We start from the raw sequence: 23,291 nt of genomic DNA on the forward strand, positions 1-23,291 counted from the left end.
GAACCTGGGATCCCTGCATTGGGAACTTGGAATCTTATCCACTGGACCACCAAGGAAGTTCCCTTGAGTCTTTTTTTTTTTTTTTAAGATTTGTTTGGTTTTTGCTGTACTGGGTCTTTGTTGCTGCCTACGGGCTTTCTTGTTGCTGAACATAGGCTCTAGGCTATGCGAGCTTCAGTAGTTGCAGCTCCTGGGCTCTAGAATGCAAGCTTAGTAGTTGTGGCATACCAGTGTAGTTGCCCTGAGGCATGTGGGATCTTCTGGGACTACGAACCGAACCCAGGTCCCCTGCATTGACAAGTGGATTCATAACTACTGGACCAGCAGGGAAGCGCCACCTTGAGTCTTAAAAGTTGCCTCAGAATTCACCAGGTCATGCTAGGGGTATTCTAGCCAAGGTGAACATCAGGAGCAAAGACCTGGAAATGAGAGGGCTTGTTTTGGGAAATGTGAGCATATCAGTTTGGCAAGGGTGCCGTGGGAGGGAGCTTTGAGGCTGGAGTGTTGGTCATGTGCAAGTTGTTTATAGAACATGCTAAGGAGCATGGATTCCTCACTTATGACAGCCAGCATCAGACCTCTCTTAGGATTAAAGGCAGTATGGATATAGTTGAATCTGAATCTGTTTCAGGCAAAGAGAGTGGACTGTTTGATCCATAAGGAGTTAGAAAGAAGGAGGGGTGTTGTTATAGAAGCCTGAGGAAGAGGAGGAGTCTGGACAAGGTGAACCAAGGAAACCAAGTCACAGGGTCAACCCTGCTGCCTCCCTCAGCATCTCTCTGTCCCTCCCTCCCCATTTCTATTGGCTTGCCCTCTGCCCTGTCCTCCCTGCCAGAGGCAATACTGGCTCTGATTGCTTTGCGAGCAGTCAAGCAGATAGGGAGTCTTGGAAAGGGGCCTACAGGGACACAGAAGTTAACAGGACCCCGTCACTGGGCACAAGGGGTGAGGGCCTATTCATGGTTCAGGAAGAGGTGAGACTAGACTACGGAGACTGAGGAAAACACCCCCAACTTCCTTGCTTTGGGTCTCTGGCACGTCAGGTGTCATGCTCTGCTATGACATGCTGGGGAGGCCTGGCCCTCCACAGTTCTGGAGCTCTCGGGGCACGGGTTAGGTGGGCTCTTCCAGATGGTGGGAAGCAGTCCTCCAGGAAGTGACCGAGGTGCAGGGCTAGATGTCCTCTGGGAGTGGGTTGGAAGGAAGCCCCAACTTGGCAAGTTCCTGCTCTTGACTCTTCCTTACCCTTCACCTTTTTTCGTCTGTCACTAATGGGCTCCCCAACAACTGATTCTTTCTACATGTTCAAGTTCAAACTTCCCAAGAGGCTGGATCTAATTAGGTCAGTTTTTTGCCATCCAGTTTGAAAGTACCTCTTTGGCCAGCTGTCCTGCCTGGCCATTTCCCAGGCCAATACCCAGACACAGATAAGATCTCTTTGTCCAACTGGCTGTGACTAGGATGACCCGTATCATGGGAGAGATCTCATTAGGCCACTTTTCTCAAGAGAGTGTGAACATATGTCCAGCTCCTGGCTCACCTGTTGAAGTAGGCCTGCAACTGATTGATTCTCTATCCCTGGGACATTCCTTCTTCCAGTGCTCTGCATGCATTTGATGCAGTTTTTTATTTTGGGCTCAGGTGTCCCCAAGCCCCCACCCCATCACCTTTGGGGGCACCAAGAGGTGGAAGTGATGGACTCAGATCAGAGGAATGGCTCAACACCCAAAGTCAAGCATCCCTTTAGAGTAAGGGCAATGTATATTTCTATCAAGCAGGGGTTTTTAACGTTTTTGCTTCCATGCACCTCTTTGACAGTTTGGTGAAGCCCATGGAGCCCTGCTCATAATAATGTTTTTATTATAATTTTTTAAAAAATATTTAGCTGCAACACTCAGGATCTTTGATATTTGTTTCAGCACATGGGCTCTTTAGTTGCAGCAAGCAGGATCTAGTTCCCTGACCAGGGATCAAACCCCGGCCCCCTGTGTTGGGAGTGTGGAGTCTTAGCCACTGGACCATCAAGGAAGTTCCAAATTGGCACATAATTTAGCCTTTTCGTCTGCTTTGTTTTGCCAAGCCATTTCCTTGTCACCTTCCCCAGATGTCGTATTTGGGAGTCGAGAGGGCTGTCTGTACTACTTAGGGAAAGGATCTAGGAGAGAGAGGAGTTCACCTTGCTGTGAAAACAGGGTCAGCAGAGATAGTACTCAGTGGTAAGGAGAATAGAGTGATTCCCTAGTCCCTTCTGTTGGCCTGGATACCTTCCCAGGGGCATCCCAGGATGCTCCAGTGACATGGGCAGTGGGAAGCCAGTTGGTTAGGCTGTGAGGTTAGTGATGCCATTCCTTCTCAGCCTCCTTTTTCTGCCAGTCCCTTCAATGTTCCCAGGCTCTCCTCACTCCTCCCAAATAACCTTCCCCATACATAGACCAGTGCCTCCCAAACCTTCATCTCCATCCCAGATCTCTTTTTGTTGTTGTTGTTTTGGCTGTGCCACCCATGTGGCATGCAGGATCTTAGTTCCCTGACCAGGGGTCAAACCCACGCCCCCTGCAGTGGAAACATGTGTCCCCCCAACACCTCAAACTCAACAGTCCTAAGCAAAGCACATCATTTTCCTCCCATGCATGCACCATCTTCCTCTATAGTTAATGAAGTTATTGCCTACCCAGTGGTCCAAGCAAAGAATCTGCACTTCATCATCAACTCCCCTATCTTTCCTTCACATCCAGTTCCTGGTGATTCTACCCACCACCACCCTAGTCCTGACATCATTGTTTCTGTCTGGAGCATGCAAAGTACCTGAAGTACCCATAGTGGCTGGTACTTCTAGTAGGCTACTCACACAGGAAGGTCTTTCCTGAAGCCTGAGATAGGTCTCTAACCCAGGCCCCACCACAGGAGCACCCCAGACTCTACCTTCTGGCTTATGGGCTTTCTCACATCCTCTCTTGTCTTCCTTCTCTGCAGCTGGAGTGATCATGTCTTGCTCTCATATAACCCCCTTCAGGTGGTTTATAAATTGCAGACTCCTTGACATGCTCTGTTAGGCCCTTAACCGTGTCTGTCCTGTTTTAATGTTCCAGACAGACTCATCTTTGTTCAGTTCCTTAACTCGCTTTACTGCTCGCCCCTGAGGCTTTGCAAATATCTTTAGCTTTGGCTCCCTCCCCACTCTTGTAACCAGCTGCTGCTCAATCCTCATGTCTGTTAATCTGGGGAATCTTCCCCTGATCCTGAGAGTCTGGGCCGCATCTCTTGCTGTGAACTCCCACCTGTACCCTGAGATTCCTCTAAAAGAGATTTCATTGAAATGATTTGCTTCATGTCTTCCCTCTGTGTGCGCACCTGCCCAGGGAGGAGGCCCTTGCCAATTTTCTTACCTGGGTGACAGGTGGGGCAGGACTCTTTCACACCCTTTGTCCATGTAGCCACCGACTGTTCCTCCAGCCTGACCAGGCAGACAAAGTTGTACAAAGCCACCCCTTTTGGGGGAAAATGGCCCATAGTGGCTGGTACTCCTAGTGGGCTACTCACGCAGGAAGGTCTTTCCTGAAGCCTGAGATAGGTCTCTAACCCAGGCCCCACCACGGCAGTGCCCCAGACTCTACCGTCTGGCTATCTGCTGCCCCCAAGTGTCTAACGACAGGCTGAAGATTTCTTTGATTTCTGCGCCAGCGTTCTGAATGTAGCACATGCTGGAGAAATAAATACATCTTATGGGGTCCTGGGGCCTCTGAAGGCTCAACTGCTGAAGATGTCCTCCTCCCACAGACTCACAACTGCCTGGCGCCCCTCTCTGGGAAGGTCCTATCTGGACCTCTGCACACACAACCCCCTCTTTTTGCCTGCACCCCCTGGAACCCTCATTCAACACACATCAGACGCACACTGTTTAGTGCTTTTTCTGTGAAACTGAAGGGGGCTGTTGCCTGCTAGGCAGATGTTAAATTAAGAGAGACAAGACTTACTGGTTCTCCCCATCTCTCCACCCCACCCCACCCCCGCATCTGCCCCAACATATTGCATATGCATGTATTGTCCTTCATTTGACACAATGACAAGAGCTTGCGACTTTTTTTTTTTTTTTTCATTTATTTTTATTAGTTGGAGGCCAACCATTTCACAACATTGCAGTAGGCTTTGTCATACATTGACATGAATCAGCCAAGCTTGCAACTTTGAAGAAAGGAAGTAAAAAGGGGAAATGATTGAAGGCTTGCAAAACAAAACTACCCATAAGCTCAATTCATTAAGTTCACTCTTCTATTAAGGGAAAAAATATCAACCTTGACTAATTTTAACATTCTTATTTATTCATTTGTTCAATATGTATTTATTGAGCACCATGTAAGTGAAAGGCATTGTGCTAGGTATTAGGATACAGTGGAGGGCAGAAAGGGAGTTCCTGCTCTCATGGACCACCAAAGAATTCCCTTGGTGAAACTTCCAAGATGGTGAGCTACTTAGGGAGCTGTGTAACAGAACGGTCACAACAGTCATGAGAAACTTCTACATACACTTCTCTGGACAAACAAGCAAGGATGGCTGTCAGCAAGAAGTCCTGACAATGCTGCCTCCAGGAAATGTGACTTTAGGACAATAGGAAGCAGATGTTGCAATTTATTTAACCTTAATTCTTCCTTTGTGTTAAAAAGGGGGGAGGGGGCTATCAAGTACCTTGCTGAACTCTTATGAAAAATAACTTAGATACATATAAATGCCTAGCATATGCTTGGTTCATGGTAGGTGCCATATATTTTTTTGTTTGTTTTATTGAGATATAACTGACATTACATTATGTGAGTTTAAGGTGTACAATGTATTGACTTGAGACACAAGCAAATGATTACCACCATACCTCACACCTGGGCTTCCCAAGTGGCAATAAAGAACTCGCCTGCCAATGCTGGAGACAAGAGACGAAGGTTCGATCCCTGGGTCAAGAAGATACCCTGGAAGATGGCATGGCAACCCACTCCAGTATTCTTGCCTGGAGGATCCCATGGACAGAGGAGCCTGGTGGGTTACAGTCCACAGAGTCACAAAGAGTCAGAAATGACTGAAGTGACTTAGCATGCCCACGAATACCTACATCACATAATTACTATTTTTAAGATTTACTCTTAACAGCAACTTTCAGGTACACAACAGTTATTAACTGCAATCACCATACTGTACATTAGATCCCCAGAGGTTATTCATCAAATAATCTAGAAGTTTGTACCCTTTGACCAACATTCCCTTTCCCCCCACCCTCCATTCTAGTCTGTTTCTATGAGTTCAACTTCTTTTAGATTCTACATATAAGTGAGATCATACAGTACTTGTCTTTCTCTTATTCACTTAGTTTCATGCCTTTGAGGTCCATCCGTGTTGTTGCAAATGGCAGGATTTCCTTCTTTCTTGCAGCTATAATAGTCTGTTGTGTATATATACACACCACATACAGATCCTGTTGGACTATAAGGTCCCTGGCAGCACTGACAGTGTGTGGCACTGTTGCGAATCATTGAACATGAAGGAAGGAATGAATATTAAAGGCTCAGTGCAGGGGGATAAGAGTGCTGACCATTTCTGTCAGGAAGGGAGCTGCTAAATTAGAAGCAAAAATCAGGAATACTGAATTCAGAGGCTGCATCAGGGCAATCCCTGATACAGCAAGAAACACTGTCAGAGAAGCTGCCAAAGTCTGTTACCACTTAGCACAGTGCTGCATTTCAAGAATCCATTTAAAAAGAAAGCTTCAGCTGCCTTTCAGATGAGAATGCTTAGGTCCTGACTTGTATGTTTTTGCCCACCCCCATCCCCTTAAACCCTGATGATAGGGGGATGGGACACAGGATATCCCCTCCAAACCCAGAAAAGTGACACGAGTGATGTGGTGCAGTGAAGTGGGGCAATGGAAACCCCCAGCCTGCATGCATCCTAACTTCCCAGATAGGCTCTTTCTCTGAAGCACATGATGCTTCCTGGGCCCACCAACAACAGGACTAAAACAGATCCAACATCGTTAAGACAAAGGGAGGCAGATTAATAAAATTAGCTGAGGTCTTTTTTTGGCATTTTGGTCCTTGTCTGTTCAAGACACATTTGGGAATATGAGGTACCTGATGCTGTGAAAGTGCTGCATTCAATATGCCAGCAAATTTGGAAAACTCAGCAGTGGCCACACGACTAGAAAAGGTCAGTTTTCATTCTAATCCCTAAGAAAGGCAATGCCAAAGAATGCTCAAACTACCACACAATTGCACTCATCTCACATGCTTAGAGTAATGCTCAAAATTCTCCAAGCCAGGCTTCAGCAATACGTGAACCTTGAACTTCCAGATGTTCAAGCTGGTTTTAGAAAGGCAGAGGAACCAGAGATCAAATTGCCAACATCTGCTGGATCATCAAAAAAGCAGGAGAGTTCCAGAAAAACATCTATTTCTGCTTTATTGACTATGCCAAAGCCTTTGACTGTGTGGATCACAATGAACTGTGGAAAATTCTGAAAGAGATGGGAATACCAGACCACCTGATCTGCCTCTTGAGAAACCTGTATGCAGGTCAGGAAGCAACAGTTAGAACTGGACATGGAACAACAGACTGGTTCCAAATAGGAAAAGGAGTATGTCAAGGCTGTATATTGTCACCCTGCTTATTTAACTTATATGCAGAGTACATCATGAGAAATGCTGGGCTGGATGAAGCACAAACTGGAATCAAGATTGCCAGGAGAAATATCAATAACCTCAGCTATGCAGATGACACCACCCTTATGGCAGAAAGTGAAGAAGAACTAAAGAGCCTCTTGATGAAAGTTAAAGAGGAGAGTGAAAAAGTTGGCTTAAAGCTCAACATTCGGAAAACTAAGATCATGGCATCCGGTCCCATCACTTCATGGCAAATAGATGGGGAAACAGTGGCTGACTTTATTTTTTGGGGCTCCAAAATCACTGCAGGTGGTGATTGCAGCCATGAAATCAAAAGACACTTACTCCTTGGAAGGAAAGTTATGACCAACCTACACAGCATATAAAAAAGCAGAGACATTACTTTATCAACAAAGGTCCGTCTAGTCAAGGCTATGGTTTTTCCAGTAGTCATGTATGGATGTGAGAGTTGGACTATAAAGAAAGCTGAGCGCTGAAGAATTGATGCTTTTGAACTGTGGTGTTGGAGAACACTCTTGAGAGTCCCTTAGACTGCAAGGATATCCAACCAGTCCATCCTAAAGGAAATTAGTCCTGGGTGTTCATTGGAAGGACTGATGTTGAAGCTTAAACTCCAATACTTTGGCCACCTGATGCGAAGAGCTGACTCATCTGAAAAGGCCCTGATGTTGGGAAAGACTGAGGGCAGGAGGAGAAGGGGACAACAGAGGATGAGATGGTTAGATGGCATCACCGACTCAATGGACATGAGTTTGGGTAAACTCCAGGAGTTGGTGATGGACAGGGAGGCCTGGAGTGCTGCAGTTCATGGGGTTGCAAAGAGTCGGACATGACTGAACTGAACTGAACTGAACTGATGAGGTACTTCTGAAGATACCCTGGGTACGAACCACGGGGCCTCCCGGCCTGCTTAGCAGCTGCCTTCCCGGGTCCAGTTCCGGGCATTGATGAAGAGCTGGAGCCAGGGGGAGGTGGTTAGAGTGTCAAATGGAGGAGGTCGCCAGGCCCACTGCCAAGGCCTCACAGACCGCTCCGGGTGAGGCATGAGGGCCAAGTGGCGGCCATCAGGGGAGCAGACACCAGCGACACCCCCTGGGGAGCCATTGGGATTCAGGGGGTACTGTTCCGTGGGGTTCCCGTCATCATCTGCCCAGTGCAGTGGAGCCAAGCCCCTGGCCTCCATCTGGGCTTGGAGTTCTGGAGAAGAAAATGCCATGTAACCTGTGATGAAGAGGGGACAAGGGATGTGAGAGCAAGCTTCCCCATGCCCTCCCCCTACCCTGGCCCTCAGGCCTCCCTGGAGCCTGACCTTCCCCGTGAGCGCTCCACACGGGCAGCACCGCGCCCTCCATCCCTCGCAGCATCAGGGCTGGCCCGGGCCCCACGCGCACGCTGGTCCAGCGAGACTCAAAGCGCCCAGACAGGTTGTGGCGCAGCAGGAGGCCGGGCCGGGCCGGCCAGGACTCCTGGCACATCTCCACTGCCTCCTCACTGGAACTGCCTCCCACCCAGCCCAGCAGGGCCAGCAGCTGACAGCCATTACACACGCCCAGGCTGAAGGTATCTGGCCGCTGCCGGAAGCGCTTCATCTCAGCCCCAGCCCGCGGGTTAAAGGTCACAGCAGCTGCCCAGCCTAGGAGGGAACAGGAAGCTGGGGTGAGACCCGGAGTGAGGGGGGACTGTCATCTTTCCGTCGTAGTGTGCCCTGTTAACACTCGCCCAGGATCTCCCCCACTCTGAGGAGCTCTGGGCAAACATCAGGGAAGAAGGTTTACCTGCTTGAAACAGGTGTTGCCAACTCCTGGGCCTAAGATGGCCCAGGATGAGCTTTCTGCTTAGCCAGCAGAGCATTTTCAAATTTTTTTATTTAGTCGCCTAACATTTAACTGGGATTTTTGGGTTTCTCATGAAAAACATAAAGACCTGGCCATGCTGAGCGGCAGCTGCCGCATCTGACAGAGTGGCAACCAGCCCCCTGGCCTCATTAAGCTACCTGCAGGTCTTTGCTGGCTCCTGGCCAGCCTCATGGAGGTGAGAGGCCAGTTCTCAGGCAGGGAAGAGGGAGCTAAGGCAGGTCTTAGGAAGGTGTGGGGAGGGGGTGAGCAGAGGCCCCATGCCCACCTTTGGCAGAGCCCAGGACGTCCGCGTAGCTGAAGCCACCCACAAAGGCTACGCCGCGGAACGTGTCCAGCCCGATGGCTCCAGAGCACAGGTCCTGCATGGTCACATCCCACACCTGGCAGGAGGGGGAGGGGCAGCATCAGAAGGCCCATGGCCTGAGTCCAGCCCTGGCCCACCAGGCAGCCCACTCACCTCGAATCCAGCCAAGTGGAAGGCATCTGCCATCTCCCGGTCTCCATTACTGCCCTCTTCCCGAATGATGGCAACTCGGGGGGCAGGACCACCTAGGGGAGGAGTAGGAGTGTCCTTGGGTCAGAGGGCTACCTCTGCACCCCAGCCCCCTAGACACCTTGTCCAGGGCAGGACCCCACGTCCAGGCTCTAGGCTCCTCCCCAAGGCCCACAGTGCCAGGGAAGCCAAGCCTCTACACACACTCCCTCACCAGGCTCGCAAGGTACGGATGCTCTGGGAAAGGTAGGCGGCAGGCAGTAGGTGGGCCCTGCCCGCTCCCTCAGCCCTAGCTCTTCCTGGGCCACACAGTGTGGTTTTGCCTGTAGCCGGTCCAACTGGAAACTGGTCTCCTCCCAGAGGGCTCGTAGCTGCCCAACAGGTTCCTCCAGAACCACCGTCCTGTTCACCGACACCCGGACCTGGGTAGGGGGTGCGAATCTTTCAGGACGTCCACCTTGGGTGCCTCCAAGGCTGGCAGAGGCGAACCACAACCCGCCCTGTGCAGGCCTGGCACTCTTCACTTCCTCACCGTGGCGTGGGGCCCCGTGTCACCTGTGAGGCCCAGCTCTAGGCAGTGGAGGCCAGCATTCTGGTAACGTAGAAGCACTTGGGCCAGGTCTGGCTCCTGCACCTCCAGCACCAGGCCTGGCTCCTCGGTGAACAGCACCGGCAGCGCTGGGAGATAACAGAGGCATCAAGGTGACTGGGGTACTGGCAGGGACTCAGAGGTGGAGTTGGGGGGTACGTATGAACAAAGGCAGGGATCGGGGTGGGGCGAGGCTCTCTCAGGGGTGCAGTTAGGAACAGAAATGTCACCTGGCTCAGTCAGAAAAGACAACAGGAGACTCAGGAGAGAAGGAGCTGGGGACACTCCAATCTTTAAATGAGGGACACAGGGTCCATAGGATGGGGACTGGCAGCTCTGCTCGAATCTAGACCTCACCATCGACCCCAGGCGCAGGGATGTCCACCTCTATCCCACAATTCCCAGCAAAGGCCATCTCTAGCAGGCAAGTGATGAGACCTCCATCACTGACATCATGACCTGAGCAGAGAAGGCGGTCTGGAGGAAGGAGAAAAATGCTTAGCCGTGTTGAGAGCCAAACCTGGCGGCCCCACCCCCATTTCTGGACAGTCAGGAGAGGGCAAGTGTGAGACTGTGGGCTTACATCAGAGAACCAGAGAGAAAGGGATCAGATCCCTCTTGCCCCACTCTCACAGGCTCAGCTGATGACCGCCTGTTTTCCCATGTCAGCCACAAGGACCATCTCCCCCAGGACCCCACTCACCTTTCAGCAGCCCCTGGGTGATGTTGAAGGCTCGCACCAAGTTCTCGGGAACATCCAGGTCAGGAGGCTGCTCGCCAAGCTGGGAGAAGCACTGAGCCAGAGCCGTGCCCCCCAGCCGGTGCTGCCCAGGACTCAGAGGCACGTAGAGCAGGTGGCCTGGGAGGACAGGGATGGTGGAGGGGAGACCATTGGCTCAGGAGAACCCGTTCTGCCATGCAGGGTCACTGAGGCTCTCAGGATGTGGTAAGACACCCCAATCATCAGCCCCGGAAGGCACCACAGCCCCAGTGCTGAGACGACCTGAGCACTCACTAAGCAGACCCCAAACAAAGGACTGGGCTGTGAATACACAATGCATGAAGGATGGGGAAGAAACCATACCTCTCCCTCCAGGACGCTTGAGGTCTGGGGTCACAGTGGCTGTAATGTCTGAGCAGACAGCATAGGCTGAGATGACCAGTGACCCTGCAGAGCAAGGCGTAAGCATGTGAGGTGGAGTCCAGGCCCACAGGCCTGCCCCTTGCCCCCTGGCACCCAGACCTCACCAGGAGCCCGCACGGTTTCAGAGCCAACCCGGGCAGCCATGCTGAGGGAGTCCTTGCCACCATCCACTGCTACACCCAGGGCCGCCATCACTGCCACCATAGCCTCACAGGCATCAGCCAGAGCTGCACCCTCCCCTGGGAGCTTGGCCGCCCACATCCAGTTCCCGCTGCATTTCACATCCTGGGAAGTGCAGACTTGCATTAGAGAGAAAAAAGCATGGTGTAGGGAGGCTGGAGGCCAGCAAGTAAGTGGATGGTCAATGTGGTTGTGTCCCACAGGCCTGGAGTTCCAGGCCAGAAGCCACAGGGGACTCACCTGGAGGTCGGTGACCAGAGCAAACACCAGGTTGGTGAGGGCTTCGGCCACAGCCAGCCGGGCGGCAACCTTGGGGTCCAGCAGGCTCTTGACTGGCTGCTCTCCCAGGGCTGTGGCGGCCCCTACAAGCTCCTGGTGACTCAGTGCCACAACCGCCACATCTGCCAGAGGGGTCTGCAGGGGTCCCACACACTGCTGCTGGGCCACCAGGCCGCCCACAGAACGGTCCACCTGCAGAACCAGGGGGAGCTGGCCAGAGGCCCAGGGACAAGGGGGCGGCCTGGATCACCCTGAACATGCAAGACTCAGGGGGTGGGCAGCAGGGGACCAGGCCTCTGTCCTGACCCTTCTCCCTCCCTGGTGGACCCCCGCAGCCGTTCCTGGGGTGGGCGAGCAGAGGGAGGGGTGCAGAGGGCTAAGGGGGTGGAGCAGGGTGCAGGGAGGACCTTGTTGGTGAGGTAGCGCTTGCTGGCCACGGCAGGCAGCCTGAGGACCCGCGCCAGGGCCTGGCGCACGCTCAGCCCTGGGGGCAGAGTCAGAGGCTGCAGCAAGGGGAGACTCCGCTGGAGGAAGAACTCCTGCAACACAGATGGCAACAGGGGTGTGAGTACTGGGGCGGAGCGCTGGGCATACAGGTGACAGAGCACGTGTGGGGTGGAGAGTGGAGACGGGCCAGGGAAGGGAGACACCTCCTGCCCTCACGTACCTTCCGGGGCATCTTGCCCAGCACCCAGTCCAGGTCCAGGTCCACAGGGGTTGGGGGAGAAGTGGGGGGCGCATCCTCCTGACCACCTGTGCCCGTAGGCCACTCCCGATCATCCACCAGCACTATCTGTAGACCAAAGGGACACCACCCAGAGGGGGTGAGGCTATGACCACCAGCAGGGAGTGAACTCTTCTAGAAAGCAGGGCAGAAGTGTTCTTTCCACCCCATCTGGCTTCTCCTATTGAGCCCCCTGCCCCCTCAGCCTACATGCTATTCCCCACGGCTCCCCTGTGCTCATCTCTTTCCTGGACTTGGCAGCTCAAGGCCACCTACAGTGCCTACTACCGACTCCCCGGGCCAACTCACTCTCCTGTCTCCAGTGATGGTGCCCACAAAGCAGACTGGGCAGCGTTCCCGGGCGCTGACACGACTCAGGAAGTCCCGGTCAGAGGGCCTCAGCAGAAGCGCGTTCGACTCCTGGTACTCGGCCCCCCAGATTTCCAGGGCATTCAGGGTTGGGTCCCCCAGCTGCACTTCCATGAGGCAGGACGAAAAGGAAGGGTCAGCGGGTGCTCCCAAGTCGTATGATCTTGCTGGGAGTGAGGGGCAGATGGGTGGGGCTGCTGGGACTGGCAGGGGCAGGGAGGCGGGCAGATTTCATGGAGAACGACCCACCTGGAAGCGGCTGGTGTGAATGACGGCTCCAGCTGGGTCACTTAGCTCCTTCAGGACATTACCTGGTGGGGGCGTTCCCAGGAGAGGTGCTCACAAGGCCACGGTCAGCACCGGGCAAACAAAAGGCCGTTCCCAGCCTCCCAAGGAGCCCTTAATTCCATGCATCGCTGTTTGAACCACTGCTGCACCCTCTCCACCAACTATCCCATGGCAGCAGGCTGCCATCCTCAACCCTGGGCCTGTTCAGAATGTGTAGTGGGTGGAGAATGGGACCCTGAGCTGGCAGGTTGATTGCAGATCCTCAACCTAAACTGATTGCTGAGCCTCTCCCTAAACTGAACCAAGCAGAGACCAGGTAGGCCCGGTCCCTTGTCCCAACCCCCTTTCTCACCATTGCCACCAGCACCCTGGTCATGAAGGCTGCAGATGGGGTTTCCCCCAGGGGCCTCCACACAAGCCCGGATCACACGGTTCATCTTCTGTTCCATCTCCGGGTCTCCCCGCTGCACAGCCCCAAAATCCAGGTCGCTGGCATTGTCTCCCTGCACCTGGGGGGACAGATGGCATAGCTCAGTTCAGAGGGGCTGGGAGCTCACACCCCACCCATGCATGGGGCCCTGAGAGATCATGGAGTTGGCATCTGGGCTATTCCCACTTACCTGCACAGACGAAGCAGCTCCGCCCCCAACTCCAATCCTGTAGACGGGACCCCCCACCTTCACGACATCCATGCCTGTGAGGAAGGAGGGCTGAATCAGAGCACTCAGGGAAGGACAGTAAGTACAAGTAGGAAGCAGGGTGAGGATAAAGGGAAGGCAACATTAGAGGTATCTTTTAACATTCATTGAGTTAAATACACTCCAAGGAATTTACCCTCCAATTATTCACAGGTGCAAAATTGCCAATGAACAAACTTAAACAATAGCATTATTTGTGTTACTAAAGACAAGAAATAATCTACATGCTAATAAGAGAACTGGTTAAATAAATTATGGTATAAGCCATACAGTAAAATACTAAGCCACTGCAAAGAAAATTACATATGAATATAACGAAGTAAAGTGATTTCATCAGTATGAAATGATTTCCAAGCATATTGCTAAGCTGGAAAAAAGCAAGGTACAGATGTATATACACCCACTTAGAACCCCATCAATAAGAATAAAATACTTAGGAATAAACTTAATAGAAATGTAAGACTTATACACTGAAAATTATGAAATACCTTAGTATGCCTAAATAAAGTGAAAAAGATCTGATGTTTATAGATTGGAAGACTTAATATTGTTATGATGGCAATACTCCCCAAAGTGATCTTCAAGTCAACACAATCAGCCACCTTTTTCAAAGAAATGGACCAGATGACCCTAAAATTTATACAGAAATCTGAGGGACCTAGAACAAAGCCAAGACAATCTTGAAAAAGAACTAAATTAAAGAACTCATATTTTCTGCTTTTAAACTTACCACAGAGCTAAAAGGTTTTTTTCAAAAAGGGTTGCTAGAACAACTGGATAATCACATGTCAAATAAGGAAATTGGATCCCTACTTCATACCATATACAAACTTCAAAATGCTTCAGAGACCTAAATGTAAGAGAGAAAAGCTAGAAAGTATCACAAGAGAATATAGAAGTCAATCCAGGTGACCTTGACTCAGGCAATGGTTTCTTAGTCATGGCACTGTAAGCCAAAAGCCACAAAACAAAAATAAACAAACTATATTTACCAAAATTAAAACATTTGTGATTCAGGGGACACCATGAAAAAAGTAAAAAGACAACCCAAAGAATGGAAGAGAATACTTGCAAATCATGTATCTACCTGATAAATGGCCAGTATCTAGAATATACAAAGAACTCTTAGAACTCCATAAAAAAAAGGCAAATAATCCAATTTAAAAGTGAGCAAAGGGTCTTAACAGATATTTCTCCAACAAAGACATAGGAATAGTCAACAGACATGGAAAGATGCTTAGCATCATGAGTCCTTAGGGAAATGCAAACCCAAACCACCATGAGATACTATTGATACTTCATATGCATTCTGATGGCTATAATCAAAGAGATAGATAATAATAAGTGTTGATGAGAATCTAGAGAAACTGGAACCCTCACACACTGCTGAGGGGAATGTAAAATGGTGCATCTGCTTTGGAAAACATTGTGGTAGGTTTTTTTAAAAGACTGAGTACAGTTATCATGAGACCTAGCAAGTCTACTCCTAGTTACATACTTGAGAAATAACAACATAAATACAAAATAAAACTTGTACACAATTATTTATAGCAGCATTAATCATAATTAGCCAAAAAGCAGAAACAACCCACTTGTCTACCAACTGATAAATGGATAAACAAAATGTTACAGGTACATAACAGAATATTAATATTATTCAGCCATAAAAAGGAAAGAAGTACTGATACATACTATAATACGAATAAAGACATCAAGTTAAGTGAAAGAGGCCAAACACATTTATAACAGGGAAATCTTTAGAGATAGAAAATAGATTACAGGTTTCCAGAGGCCAAAAGAAGGAGCATGGGGAGTGACTGCTTGTGAGTACAGGGTTTCTTTCTGGGGGTGATGAAAATGTTCCAGAATTAGTAGTGATTAAGGCACAACTTTGTGAATATAGTAAAAACACTAACTTATACACTTTAAAAGGGCACACTTTATGGTACATGAATTATATCTGAATAAAACGGTTATTAAAAAAAATAGGTGGGGAATTCCCTGACAGTCCAATGGTTAAGACTCTGTGCTCTCACTTCTGGGGCCCTGGGTTCAATCCCTCATTGGAAAACTAAAATCCCATCAGCCATGTGGCACAGCCAAAAAAAAGTGTGTACACATGCTAGTTGTTTTAACAGAGGAGGCAAATATACACATGGGTCTGTTTATGTATGCAGGAAGTACTTCTGGCAGGGTACAAGAATAACCAATTAACATTGCTTATCTCTAGGGAGGGAAACTGGGTGGCTGGAGGTCAGGGAGAGCCAAGTTTTCACTGTAAAATCTTTCTTTGCTTTTTAAATTCTGAGCCATGTGACTGGTCACCCATTCAATAAATGGCACCCAGCCTTTATCTTGATTCCACCACAGGTTCTAGCACGGTGCTCAGCACCCAATGGGCCCTCAGTAAATGTTGACCAACTGAACTGAACTTGCAGATAAAAACAGAGGTGCTGGGTAAAACACTGGCTGCCTTGACTCAGCAGGGTGGGCCCCTGCCAAGGAGAAGTCAACTGGGGAAAGGACAGAGGCCTCACAGACTGAGCCTGCCCAACTGGCATAAAGCCCTACCCTGCCTTAAAAGCCTGTCCAGAGGAGAAGAGCCAGGAGCCAGGAGATACAAAACAAACCGCTGAGATTCCACCCCTGCAGGAGCCATGTGCTGGGGAGACAGCTGGTGGGACCTGGAGAGAGGTGGGGGGCTCTTACCTGGCTCTGGGGGCTCCTTGCTCACATGCTCAGCTTCCATGGACCCAATGCCTCCACTAAACATGATGGGCTTGATCCACTCACGCCGCTGGCCGTCCGGGAGCTGAAGGCCCAAGGAGCGGGCAAAGCCTGGAACGTGGACGTCAAAGGGAGAGGGCACAGGATCTAGTCAACCAGGCGCCTAGCGCTTACTGGGTCACACACCCCACCCTGCCTCTGGGACTAATATCCACGTCAAGGATAACAGTCCCCTACACCCTCCAGGCTCACCAGCAAGCACTGGTTCCCCAAACTTGTTGCCGTAATCAGAAGCCCCGTTACTGGCCTCAATGGCAATCTCCAGGGGTCGGGCAAAGTTTCCTGGATACTGGAAACTTGGATCCTCCCAGGGCATACTGTAACCTGGGTAGGAAAGAGGAAGATGAATGGACAGTAAAGATGGAAGTCAGAGGAGCCAGGACCCTTTAGGAAGAGTCTGATTCTTGGGATCAGAGTTCTTAACACTTTCTAAGAAATTGGATTTTGGGGGCAGTTGATGGTCAAAAGTCCAACTCTGTATTAGGTTGTTTTTGTTTAAGAAAATTGTAGTTCTGCAAAGCCAGACGTAGGTCTCTCTTGGCCTATTGTCCTCATGACCATGGCTGGGGAAAGGCCAGCTGCTCTAGAGCTTTCTCCCAAGAAAAGGTGCCCATGATGACCGCTTAACTTAGGAGATAAAAGTGTCCAGTGCCTGCCAGGAGGAGGCATCTGGGTAGAGAGCAAAGAGATGGGACCTGGGATGTGCAGGTTTCCAAAGCAGTAGCCAGCAGTGCCAGCCACCACGTGGGCCCCTCGGCCTGTGCACTGGACATCTCGGATCCGGCCCCCTGTGCCAGTGGTTGCACCACTGAAGGGGGCTACTCCTGTGAAGAGAGAGGGAGAGGTATGGCTATTGAAGAGCAAGGTCCGCCACTGACCACGCCACTGATAATAAGGACATGCAGCCAACCTGCTGGTCCCCAGGGTGAGGGGGGCTGGGACCTTTGCCCCTCCCTACACTCTGATCTCACCTTCCCTCTTGGGGACTCAGCTCACCTGTGGGGAAGTTGTGTGTCTCTGCCGTGAAGACAACATGTCTCAGCCCCTGACGTTGCTGGAAGGAGCTTGGCCGTGTGGGGTCCTTGGGCTGCAAGAATCGGACTTCCTTCCCCTGGATGGCGCTGTGGACACATCATTCTGGGCCTGGCTTCCTTGCTGGGATCTGCACTTACCCTAATGGAGCCTGGGGCACCCTGCCCCCTGTGCCCAGCCAAGGGCACCACCCACCTGCTGTTGTCACAGAACTTGAGGACATTGTTGGGGTTGGAGGATGCCTGGGTGCTCATGACGGACTCAAACAGCGAGTGTGGGAGCTCCTGTCCATCCACGTGGAGTCGACCCTTGAAGAACCAGTGTCGGCTGTGCTCGCTGCCGGGACGATGTGGGGAGGGGAGAGCAGGGTGGAAACATGGGTCATGTCTCAGGCCTTGCCACCTTTTCTCCTCACCAGCATAAAAGGCAGAATAACAGTCAGAGGTCAAAGCACATTTCAGAAAGTCATAAGCTTCCAATGGTCTGTCATTGTGGATTATCCTGATCCAGAGTGAAGATAAAACCAAGATGTGATGCAGACTACTGGATGGATAGGGAACTCAGGCACTCAGACTCAGGGAGGCCCCTAAGCCAAGAAATCACGATAGTGGTAAAAAACCCACCTGCCAATTCAGGAGACATAAGAGATGCGGGTTCAGTCCCTGGGTCAGGAAGATCCCCTGGAGGAGGGCATGGCAACCCACTCCAGTATTCTTGCCAGGGAAATCTCATGGACAGAGGAGCCTGCAGGCTATGGCCCATAGGGTCACCAAGAGTCGGACATGACTAAGCAACTAACACTTTCACTTTCTTAGGCCAAGAGAGAGCCACGGAGGGTCCCTATGATCGTCTCTTCCAACCTCCACAGACTCAGACACCAGAATGTCCCCATCCCTCCCCACCTATTGGACTGAGCCAAGTCAAAGACTTCCACAATGCTGGGGTTGCGCTGCAGCTCCTGGAAGCGCTTGGTGTAGAAATCCAGGTCCCAGGAGTCTAGGGCCAGACCTAGGAGACAACCCCAGAGAAGCTGGTTGTGGGACACTGCACCCTTACTCTGCTGGCCTAGGCCTTCCTTCAGGGACCCCTGCTCACCTAGCTCCTGGTTGGCTTTCTCCAGGGCAGACCGGCCCTCAGCCAGTATGTCAATTGGGCCGCTCAGGGATGCTGGGATACACCCTGAAGAGAAGCTCTGGATGGGCTGGGGGAAGCGCTGTTCCGTCATCCGGTCATGCAGGGTAGCCAGGGCAATGGCCTCCAGGTCAGCTGAAGGTGGGTGGGCAAACTAGGGGTGGAGACACACACCGAGGGCAAGGGGTACAGGGTTGAAGAACGGACAAAATGGTCCACCCTCGGTCCTTCAAGCCACACAAGGCCAGCCCAATGCTAGCCTCTCCAGCACCTTTGCTCAGATTAGAAAAAGATGCCCCTTCCAGGCATGAGTGCCTGTCAGCAGGCACACATTAGAAACAGGAGCACAGGCTGGATTTCTGTCCTATTTACTTCTTGACCAGGCGGCCTCAAGCAGTGAACAAGCTGCAAATAGGGCAGGCCTCAAATCAGAAACTGCGTCCCCTGCTTCTCATCATTTCCTTGGATTGTAGGACCCAATCTCCGCCCACTTCCTCCTCTGGTTCCCCAGCTGGTTGCCTACTGTCTCACCGAGAGTAGGTAGCGCCGGGTTGGCTCCACGCGGTCCACGGCCCCCAGCCCTGCAGCCTGGCACACTGACACGATGTTGCTGGATGTCGGGGTGGAAAAGTTCAGCCTGTGGATTGGTTAGGACCAGATGGTTAGGACCTGAGCCCCAGCTGAGAAGGTGGATCCTGCCCACTGCTGTCCAGCCAGTCTCCAACCTCCACTCCCTACCCCCACCCCCACCCATAACACTGGCCTCCAGCCTTAGATTTGGGCACTGAGAAACGTGCTTTCAAAGATCATTCATATCAAACCATAACTGTTCCTGCAGAATCAAAATGTTTCATTTTCAATGTCTAGGAATGCAACTTGTTATATTTCCAGAACAAGCCTGGGAGTTGGCTCAGTCTTCTAAGTGGGGAGTGGGATGAAGGGAAAACAAATCTCCCAAGGATCACAAGAAGAGGAAGAGGCATGAGAGTGGCAGGGGTGGCAGAGTGTTTGGAAGGGCTCTGGACCATGGAACAAGTTGCTCGAGGCTGAAACACTTGCCTGGGTCCAACCTCCAGCAGCAGGTCTGTGGGGCCAGGATTGAGCCAGGACTCCTTAGCAACATCGTCTAGTAACAAGGGGCAGCCAAATAGCCATGTCAGCTTCTTCATCTCCTTGTTGCTCGGGAAGGACTCAGCTGCAGGGAGACAGGGCAAGGAGACGTTGGGACACTGCCGCTGGCGATTGTTACTTCGCCCAAGAATCCAGTAACTGGCCCAACCTGTCCAGTTCACATTGTAGCACTGCTCGGTCTTGATACCCTGCAGCTCTGGCAGTTCCCTTTGCAGCTTCCTTTGAATGTATTCAGAGGCTGCCCTCTCGTGGCCAGAGGGGCGGACATAGAAGTGAAGGACGGAGGACATCTCTGCAGGTGTCCCTTGCTGGAAAGATGAGTTAGGTTCCTAAAAAAAAACATGAACTAGAGCCTATCTGTTGAACTGGTTTCAAGTTCAGTTCAGCTGAGGCTTTGGAGGAATTAGGGATGGGGTGGGGGAAAGTAGTGGGGGCATTCAGGGATAAATGCATCCAGACATTTCCAGTCCAGTACGGTCAAGGCCAGGGGACTGGGGATACCAACCAAGCACGGTGGGAGTGGGAAAGACTTCCTAACAGAAGGGCTTCCCTGGTGGCTCTGCTGGTAAAGAATCCGCCTGCAATACAGGAGACCTGGTTCAATCCCTGGGTTGGGAAGATCCCCTGGAGAAGGGACAAACCTAGCATGGTGGGAGTGGGAAACACTTCCTAAGGGAAGTGGCATCTAAGGGTAAACCTAAAGGATGAGCTGGACTGGGCTGGCCAGTAAAGTCAAATGACAGTTCCTCTACTTCAATGTTTCAAAATATTATGTCCCTGTTCAAGGTAAATGCAAAGCCTGACAGTCAAAGACCCTCCAGGTCTATCCCCAACTACTTTTCAACTTCTGATCCCATTTCTTCTCAAAAGGACCTTGGCTTTACTCACTAAACACTGCCTGGCCTCCCCGCCATTCCTTTGTCCCATCCTAGAATGTCTATGACTAATGCTATCCTATCCAAAGCTTTCCCATTTGTCAAGGTCAGTACAGGTTGCACCAACTCTGAAGCCCTCCTTGCTGCTCCAGTGCTCAGGGACACCTCCCTCCTTTGTGAGCGGAGAGCTTCTGATTCACACCATTCATTCAGCTCTGATCGCTCTCTCTCTCACACACACGTGCGCACAGCACTCCCAGGTGTACAAAGCCTCTTCCTAAAGAAGTGGGAAGCTCACTGCCTCACTTCTTCACTTGGACAACTCACAGGTATCTCAAATCTAACTTACTCAAGGCTGAATCTGACTATTCTATCAAGGTCACTGAATGAAGATTACAATGTTGCCAATCTAGAGGTCACTTAACTTCTTACCTTATTCTACCCCTCAGCAGCATGACTTACTCATTCCCTACTTCTTAAAACACTCTCCTCTCTTGGCTTCCTGACACCACTCTCCTGGTATTCCTCTACCTCTGGTTGCTCCATCTCAGTCACCTGTGCTGGCTCCTACTCTTCTTGTTGTTGTTTAGTCGCTCAGTCATGTCCGACTCTTTATGACATCATGGACTGTAGCCCACAAGGCTCCATGGATTTCCCAGGCAACAATCCTAGAGTGGGTCGCCATTTCCTTCTCCAGGGGTTCTTACCAGCCCAGAGATTGAACCCACATCTCCTGCACTGGCAGGTGGACTCTTTACAGCTGAGCCACCAGAGAAGCTCCTACTCTTCTGCTCCACCTCTAAACAGTGGGTGCCCGAGGCTCTGCCCTTTGTTTTCTTTTTGTTCTCTGCCCTTCTTTCTAAATGCTCTTCTTAAGTGACTTCATTCAGACCTGTGGCTTTAAATATCATCTCTTAGACTGAACCAATGAAACTGCCATCATTCAACCATTTTTGACTAAAAATTACAATTTCACACAATTTGAGTTGATATATACCAACAGATTTCATAACCTTATAAAGATTCGGACACAACTGAGCGACTTTCACTTCACTTATTCAACTCTGACTCTCCCTGAAACTCCAAACTAGCACATGCAAATGCTTAGTTGACATTGCCACAGAGAAGTCTCATAAACACAGGATAGCCTGCTTTGGTCAAAATAGAAATTTTGATTTATCAGTTCTCCAGACCTTCAGTTCCCATTTCCCATCTCAGTTAACACCACCCTTATCCAATCTATTGCTCAAGCCAAAAGCCCAGGTGTGTGAATGCCAGGTTGAGTCCAACTCTTTGCAACCCTATAGACCATAGTCCACCAGGCTCTTCTGTCTATGGGATTCTCCAAGCAAGAATACTGATGTGGGTAGCAACGCCCTCCTCCAGGGATCGTCCTGACCCAGGGATGAAACCCTGGTCTCCTGCACTGCAGGCAGATTCTTTGCCGTTGGAGCCAGCAGGGAAGCCTTTCGGTTTATCAACCAAAAAAATCTCAAAAACTTGTAGACTGACAAATTCCAGGACAGATCTCATTTCAGCTACGGGTGCTCCTGCTAGATCTTGAATCTTAAGGCCTTTTTAAGCCCCTACCCCACGCTAACGATCTTTTAAATTTTTTATTTTTATTTATTTTTTTGCCAAGGTTTGTGGGATCCTAGTTCCCCGACCTGGGATTAAACTAAGGTCCTCGGCAGTGAGAGCGCTCAGTTTTAATCACTGAACCGTCAGGGAATTTACCTTATGACCCCTTCTAAAGTTAGACGCCTCAGTTGTTCTCCATACCATAGTTCCTTCACAGGAATAATCACATCCCGAAATCATTTTGAATATTAAACCAGTTGACTTTCGTCTATCGTTCCCAGTGAAATAGACGCTCCAAGAGCACAGACACAGGATTGTCTACACCAGGGCTGTCTCCCCAAAGACCAGCATGGCACCTGACATAAAACTGGACGCCAACAGATTATTTCGGTGGTTGAATGAATTGTTAGAGAGGGGATGAATTTACGTGGGGGAATCCCATGCCTGGAACCCACAAACACAAATGGACGCCTGCACTAAGGCAGGAACGCAGGCCTCCGCTAGGCGCAGCTCTGCCTGGTGGGGATCCTGCAGCCGCCCAAATCAAGCTTGGCGTGGGTGGCTACGGGGTGCAGTTTGTACGGGTATCCGAGTTTGCGAACGCGCGCGGCAGCCTTACGCACGTGGTAGCACTTCTCGCAGTCCGTCAGGGCCTCGAATTCTGGCGCGCAGATCAACGTCATCCGCATGCGCCGCAGGAAGAGGAGGAGTCTAAGGGTGCCCCGCCCCTCCCTCTTTCCCTGGTGTGGGCTTCCACAGCATTTCTCCGTCAATTCCTAGAGTAACTTCTACACCCAGTAGGTTAATTCCAAAAATATATATTCAGTTAACGTTTGTGAAAATAAAGTCAGTTTCAGGTCCTCGCTTCTCTTGTCCCCGTGCAAAGTGTGAGGAAAACACTGAATGCAGGAATAAAACACACCTTTCCTGTCCAAGACTCAGTCCCCCCCGCCCCCACCTTACTCGCTTTACTTGCTTTCTTTCACTTTTGTCTTTTCTGAATGAACTCATTTATCTTTTTTAGCGGAGTGGGAGACCTATATTTTTTAACTTCTGGCTAGTTAAGATAATAGTAATAATGATCAGAAGCATTTATTGAAGGAGTGTATCAAGGCTGTTGATTGTCACTCTGCTTATTTAACTTAAAAGCAGAGCACATCATGTGAAATCCTGGGCTGGATGAAGCACAAGCTGGAATCAAGATTGCCAGGAGAAATATCAACAATCTCAGATATGCAGATGATACCACCCTAATGGCAGAAAGTGAAAAGGAACTAAAGAGCCTCTTGATAAAAGTGGAAGAGAAGAGTGGAAAAAATTGACTTAGAACTCAACATTCAAGAAAAAAGAAAAAAGATGAGAACAAAAAAAAGAACTCAACATTCAAAAAACTAAGATCATGGCATTTGGTCCCATCACTTCATGACAAATAGATGGGGAAAAAGTGGAAACAGTGACAGACTATTTTCTTG

The 23,291-nt window shown here is 50.4% G+C and overlaps 1 protein-coding gene across 4 annotated transcripts; it reads right to left on the reverse strand.

The window, feature by feature from the left end:
* Nucleotides 1–7,398: 7,398 nt before the first annotated feature.
* PFAS (phosphoribosylformylglycinamidine synthase) lies at nt 7,399–22,495 on the reverse strand. Of its 4 annotated transcripts, none has more exons than XM_043474677.1 (29): nt 22,443–22,495; nt 19,869–19,941; nt 19,512–19,692; nt 19,292–19,427; nt 18,764–18,869; nt 18,197–18,386; nt 18,004–18,109; nt 17,297–17,437; nt 17,066–17,190; nt 16,765–16,893; nt 16,262–16,393; nt 15,992–16,120; nt 13,205–13,278; nt 12,937–13,093; nt 12,546–12,607; nt 12,237–12,398; nt 11,871–11,996; nt 11,611–11,742; nt 11,165–11,395; nt 10,849–11,029; nt 10,685–10,768; nt 10,304–10,459; nt 9,958–10,077; nt 9,544–9,689; nt 9,226–9,433; nt 8,976–9,067; nt 8,784–8,898; nt 7,972–8,295; nt 7,399–7,883 (listed from the first exon to the last, which is right to left on the reverse strand). In XM_043474677.1, exons 3-29 carry the CDS (start codon nt 19,651–19,653, stop codon nt 7,573–7,575), a joined length of 4,017 nt encoding a protein of 1,338 aa, XP_043330612.1. In that variant the 5' UTR covers nt 19,654–19,692; nt 19,869–19,941; nt 22,443–22,495; the 3' UTR covers nt 7,399–7,572. The 4 variants fall into 4 exon arrangements, with proteins under 4 accessions (XP_043330612.1, XP_043330627.1, XP_043330618.1 ...); XM_043474692.1 differs by lacking the exon at nt 22,443–22,495 and adding an exon at nt 22,176–22,397; XM_043474683.1 differs by lacking the exon at nt 19,869–19,941 and having other exon boundaries at nt 22,443–22,492.
* Between the last annotated feature and the right edge of the window lie 796 nt (nt 22,496–23,291).

This window comes from Cervus canadensis, chromosome 1, assembly GCF_019320065.1.
Source record: "Cervus canadensis isolate Bull #8, Minnesota chromosome 1, ASM1932006v1, whole genome shotgun sequence".
NCBI classification, from domain to species: domain Eukaryota; kingdom Metazoa; phylum Chordata; class Mammalia; order Artiodactyla; family Cervidae; genus Cervus; species Cervus canadensis.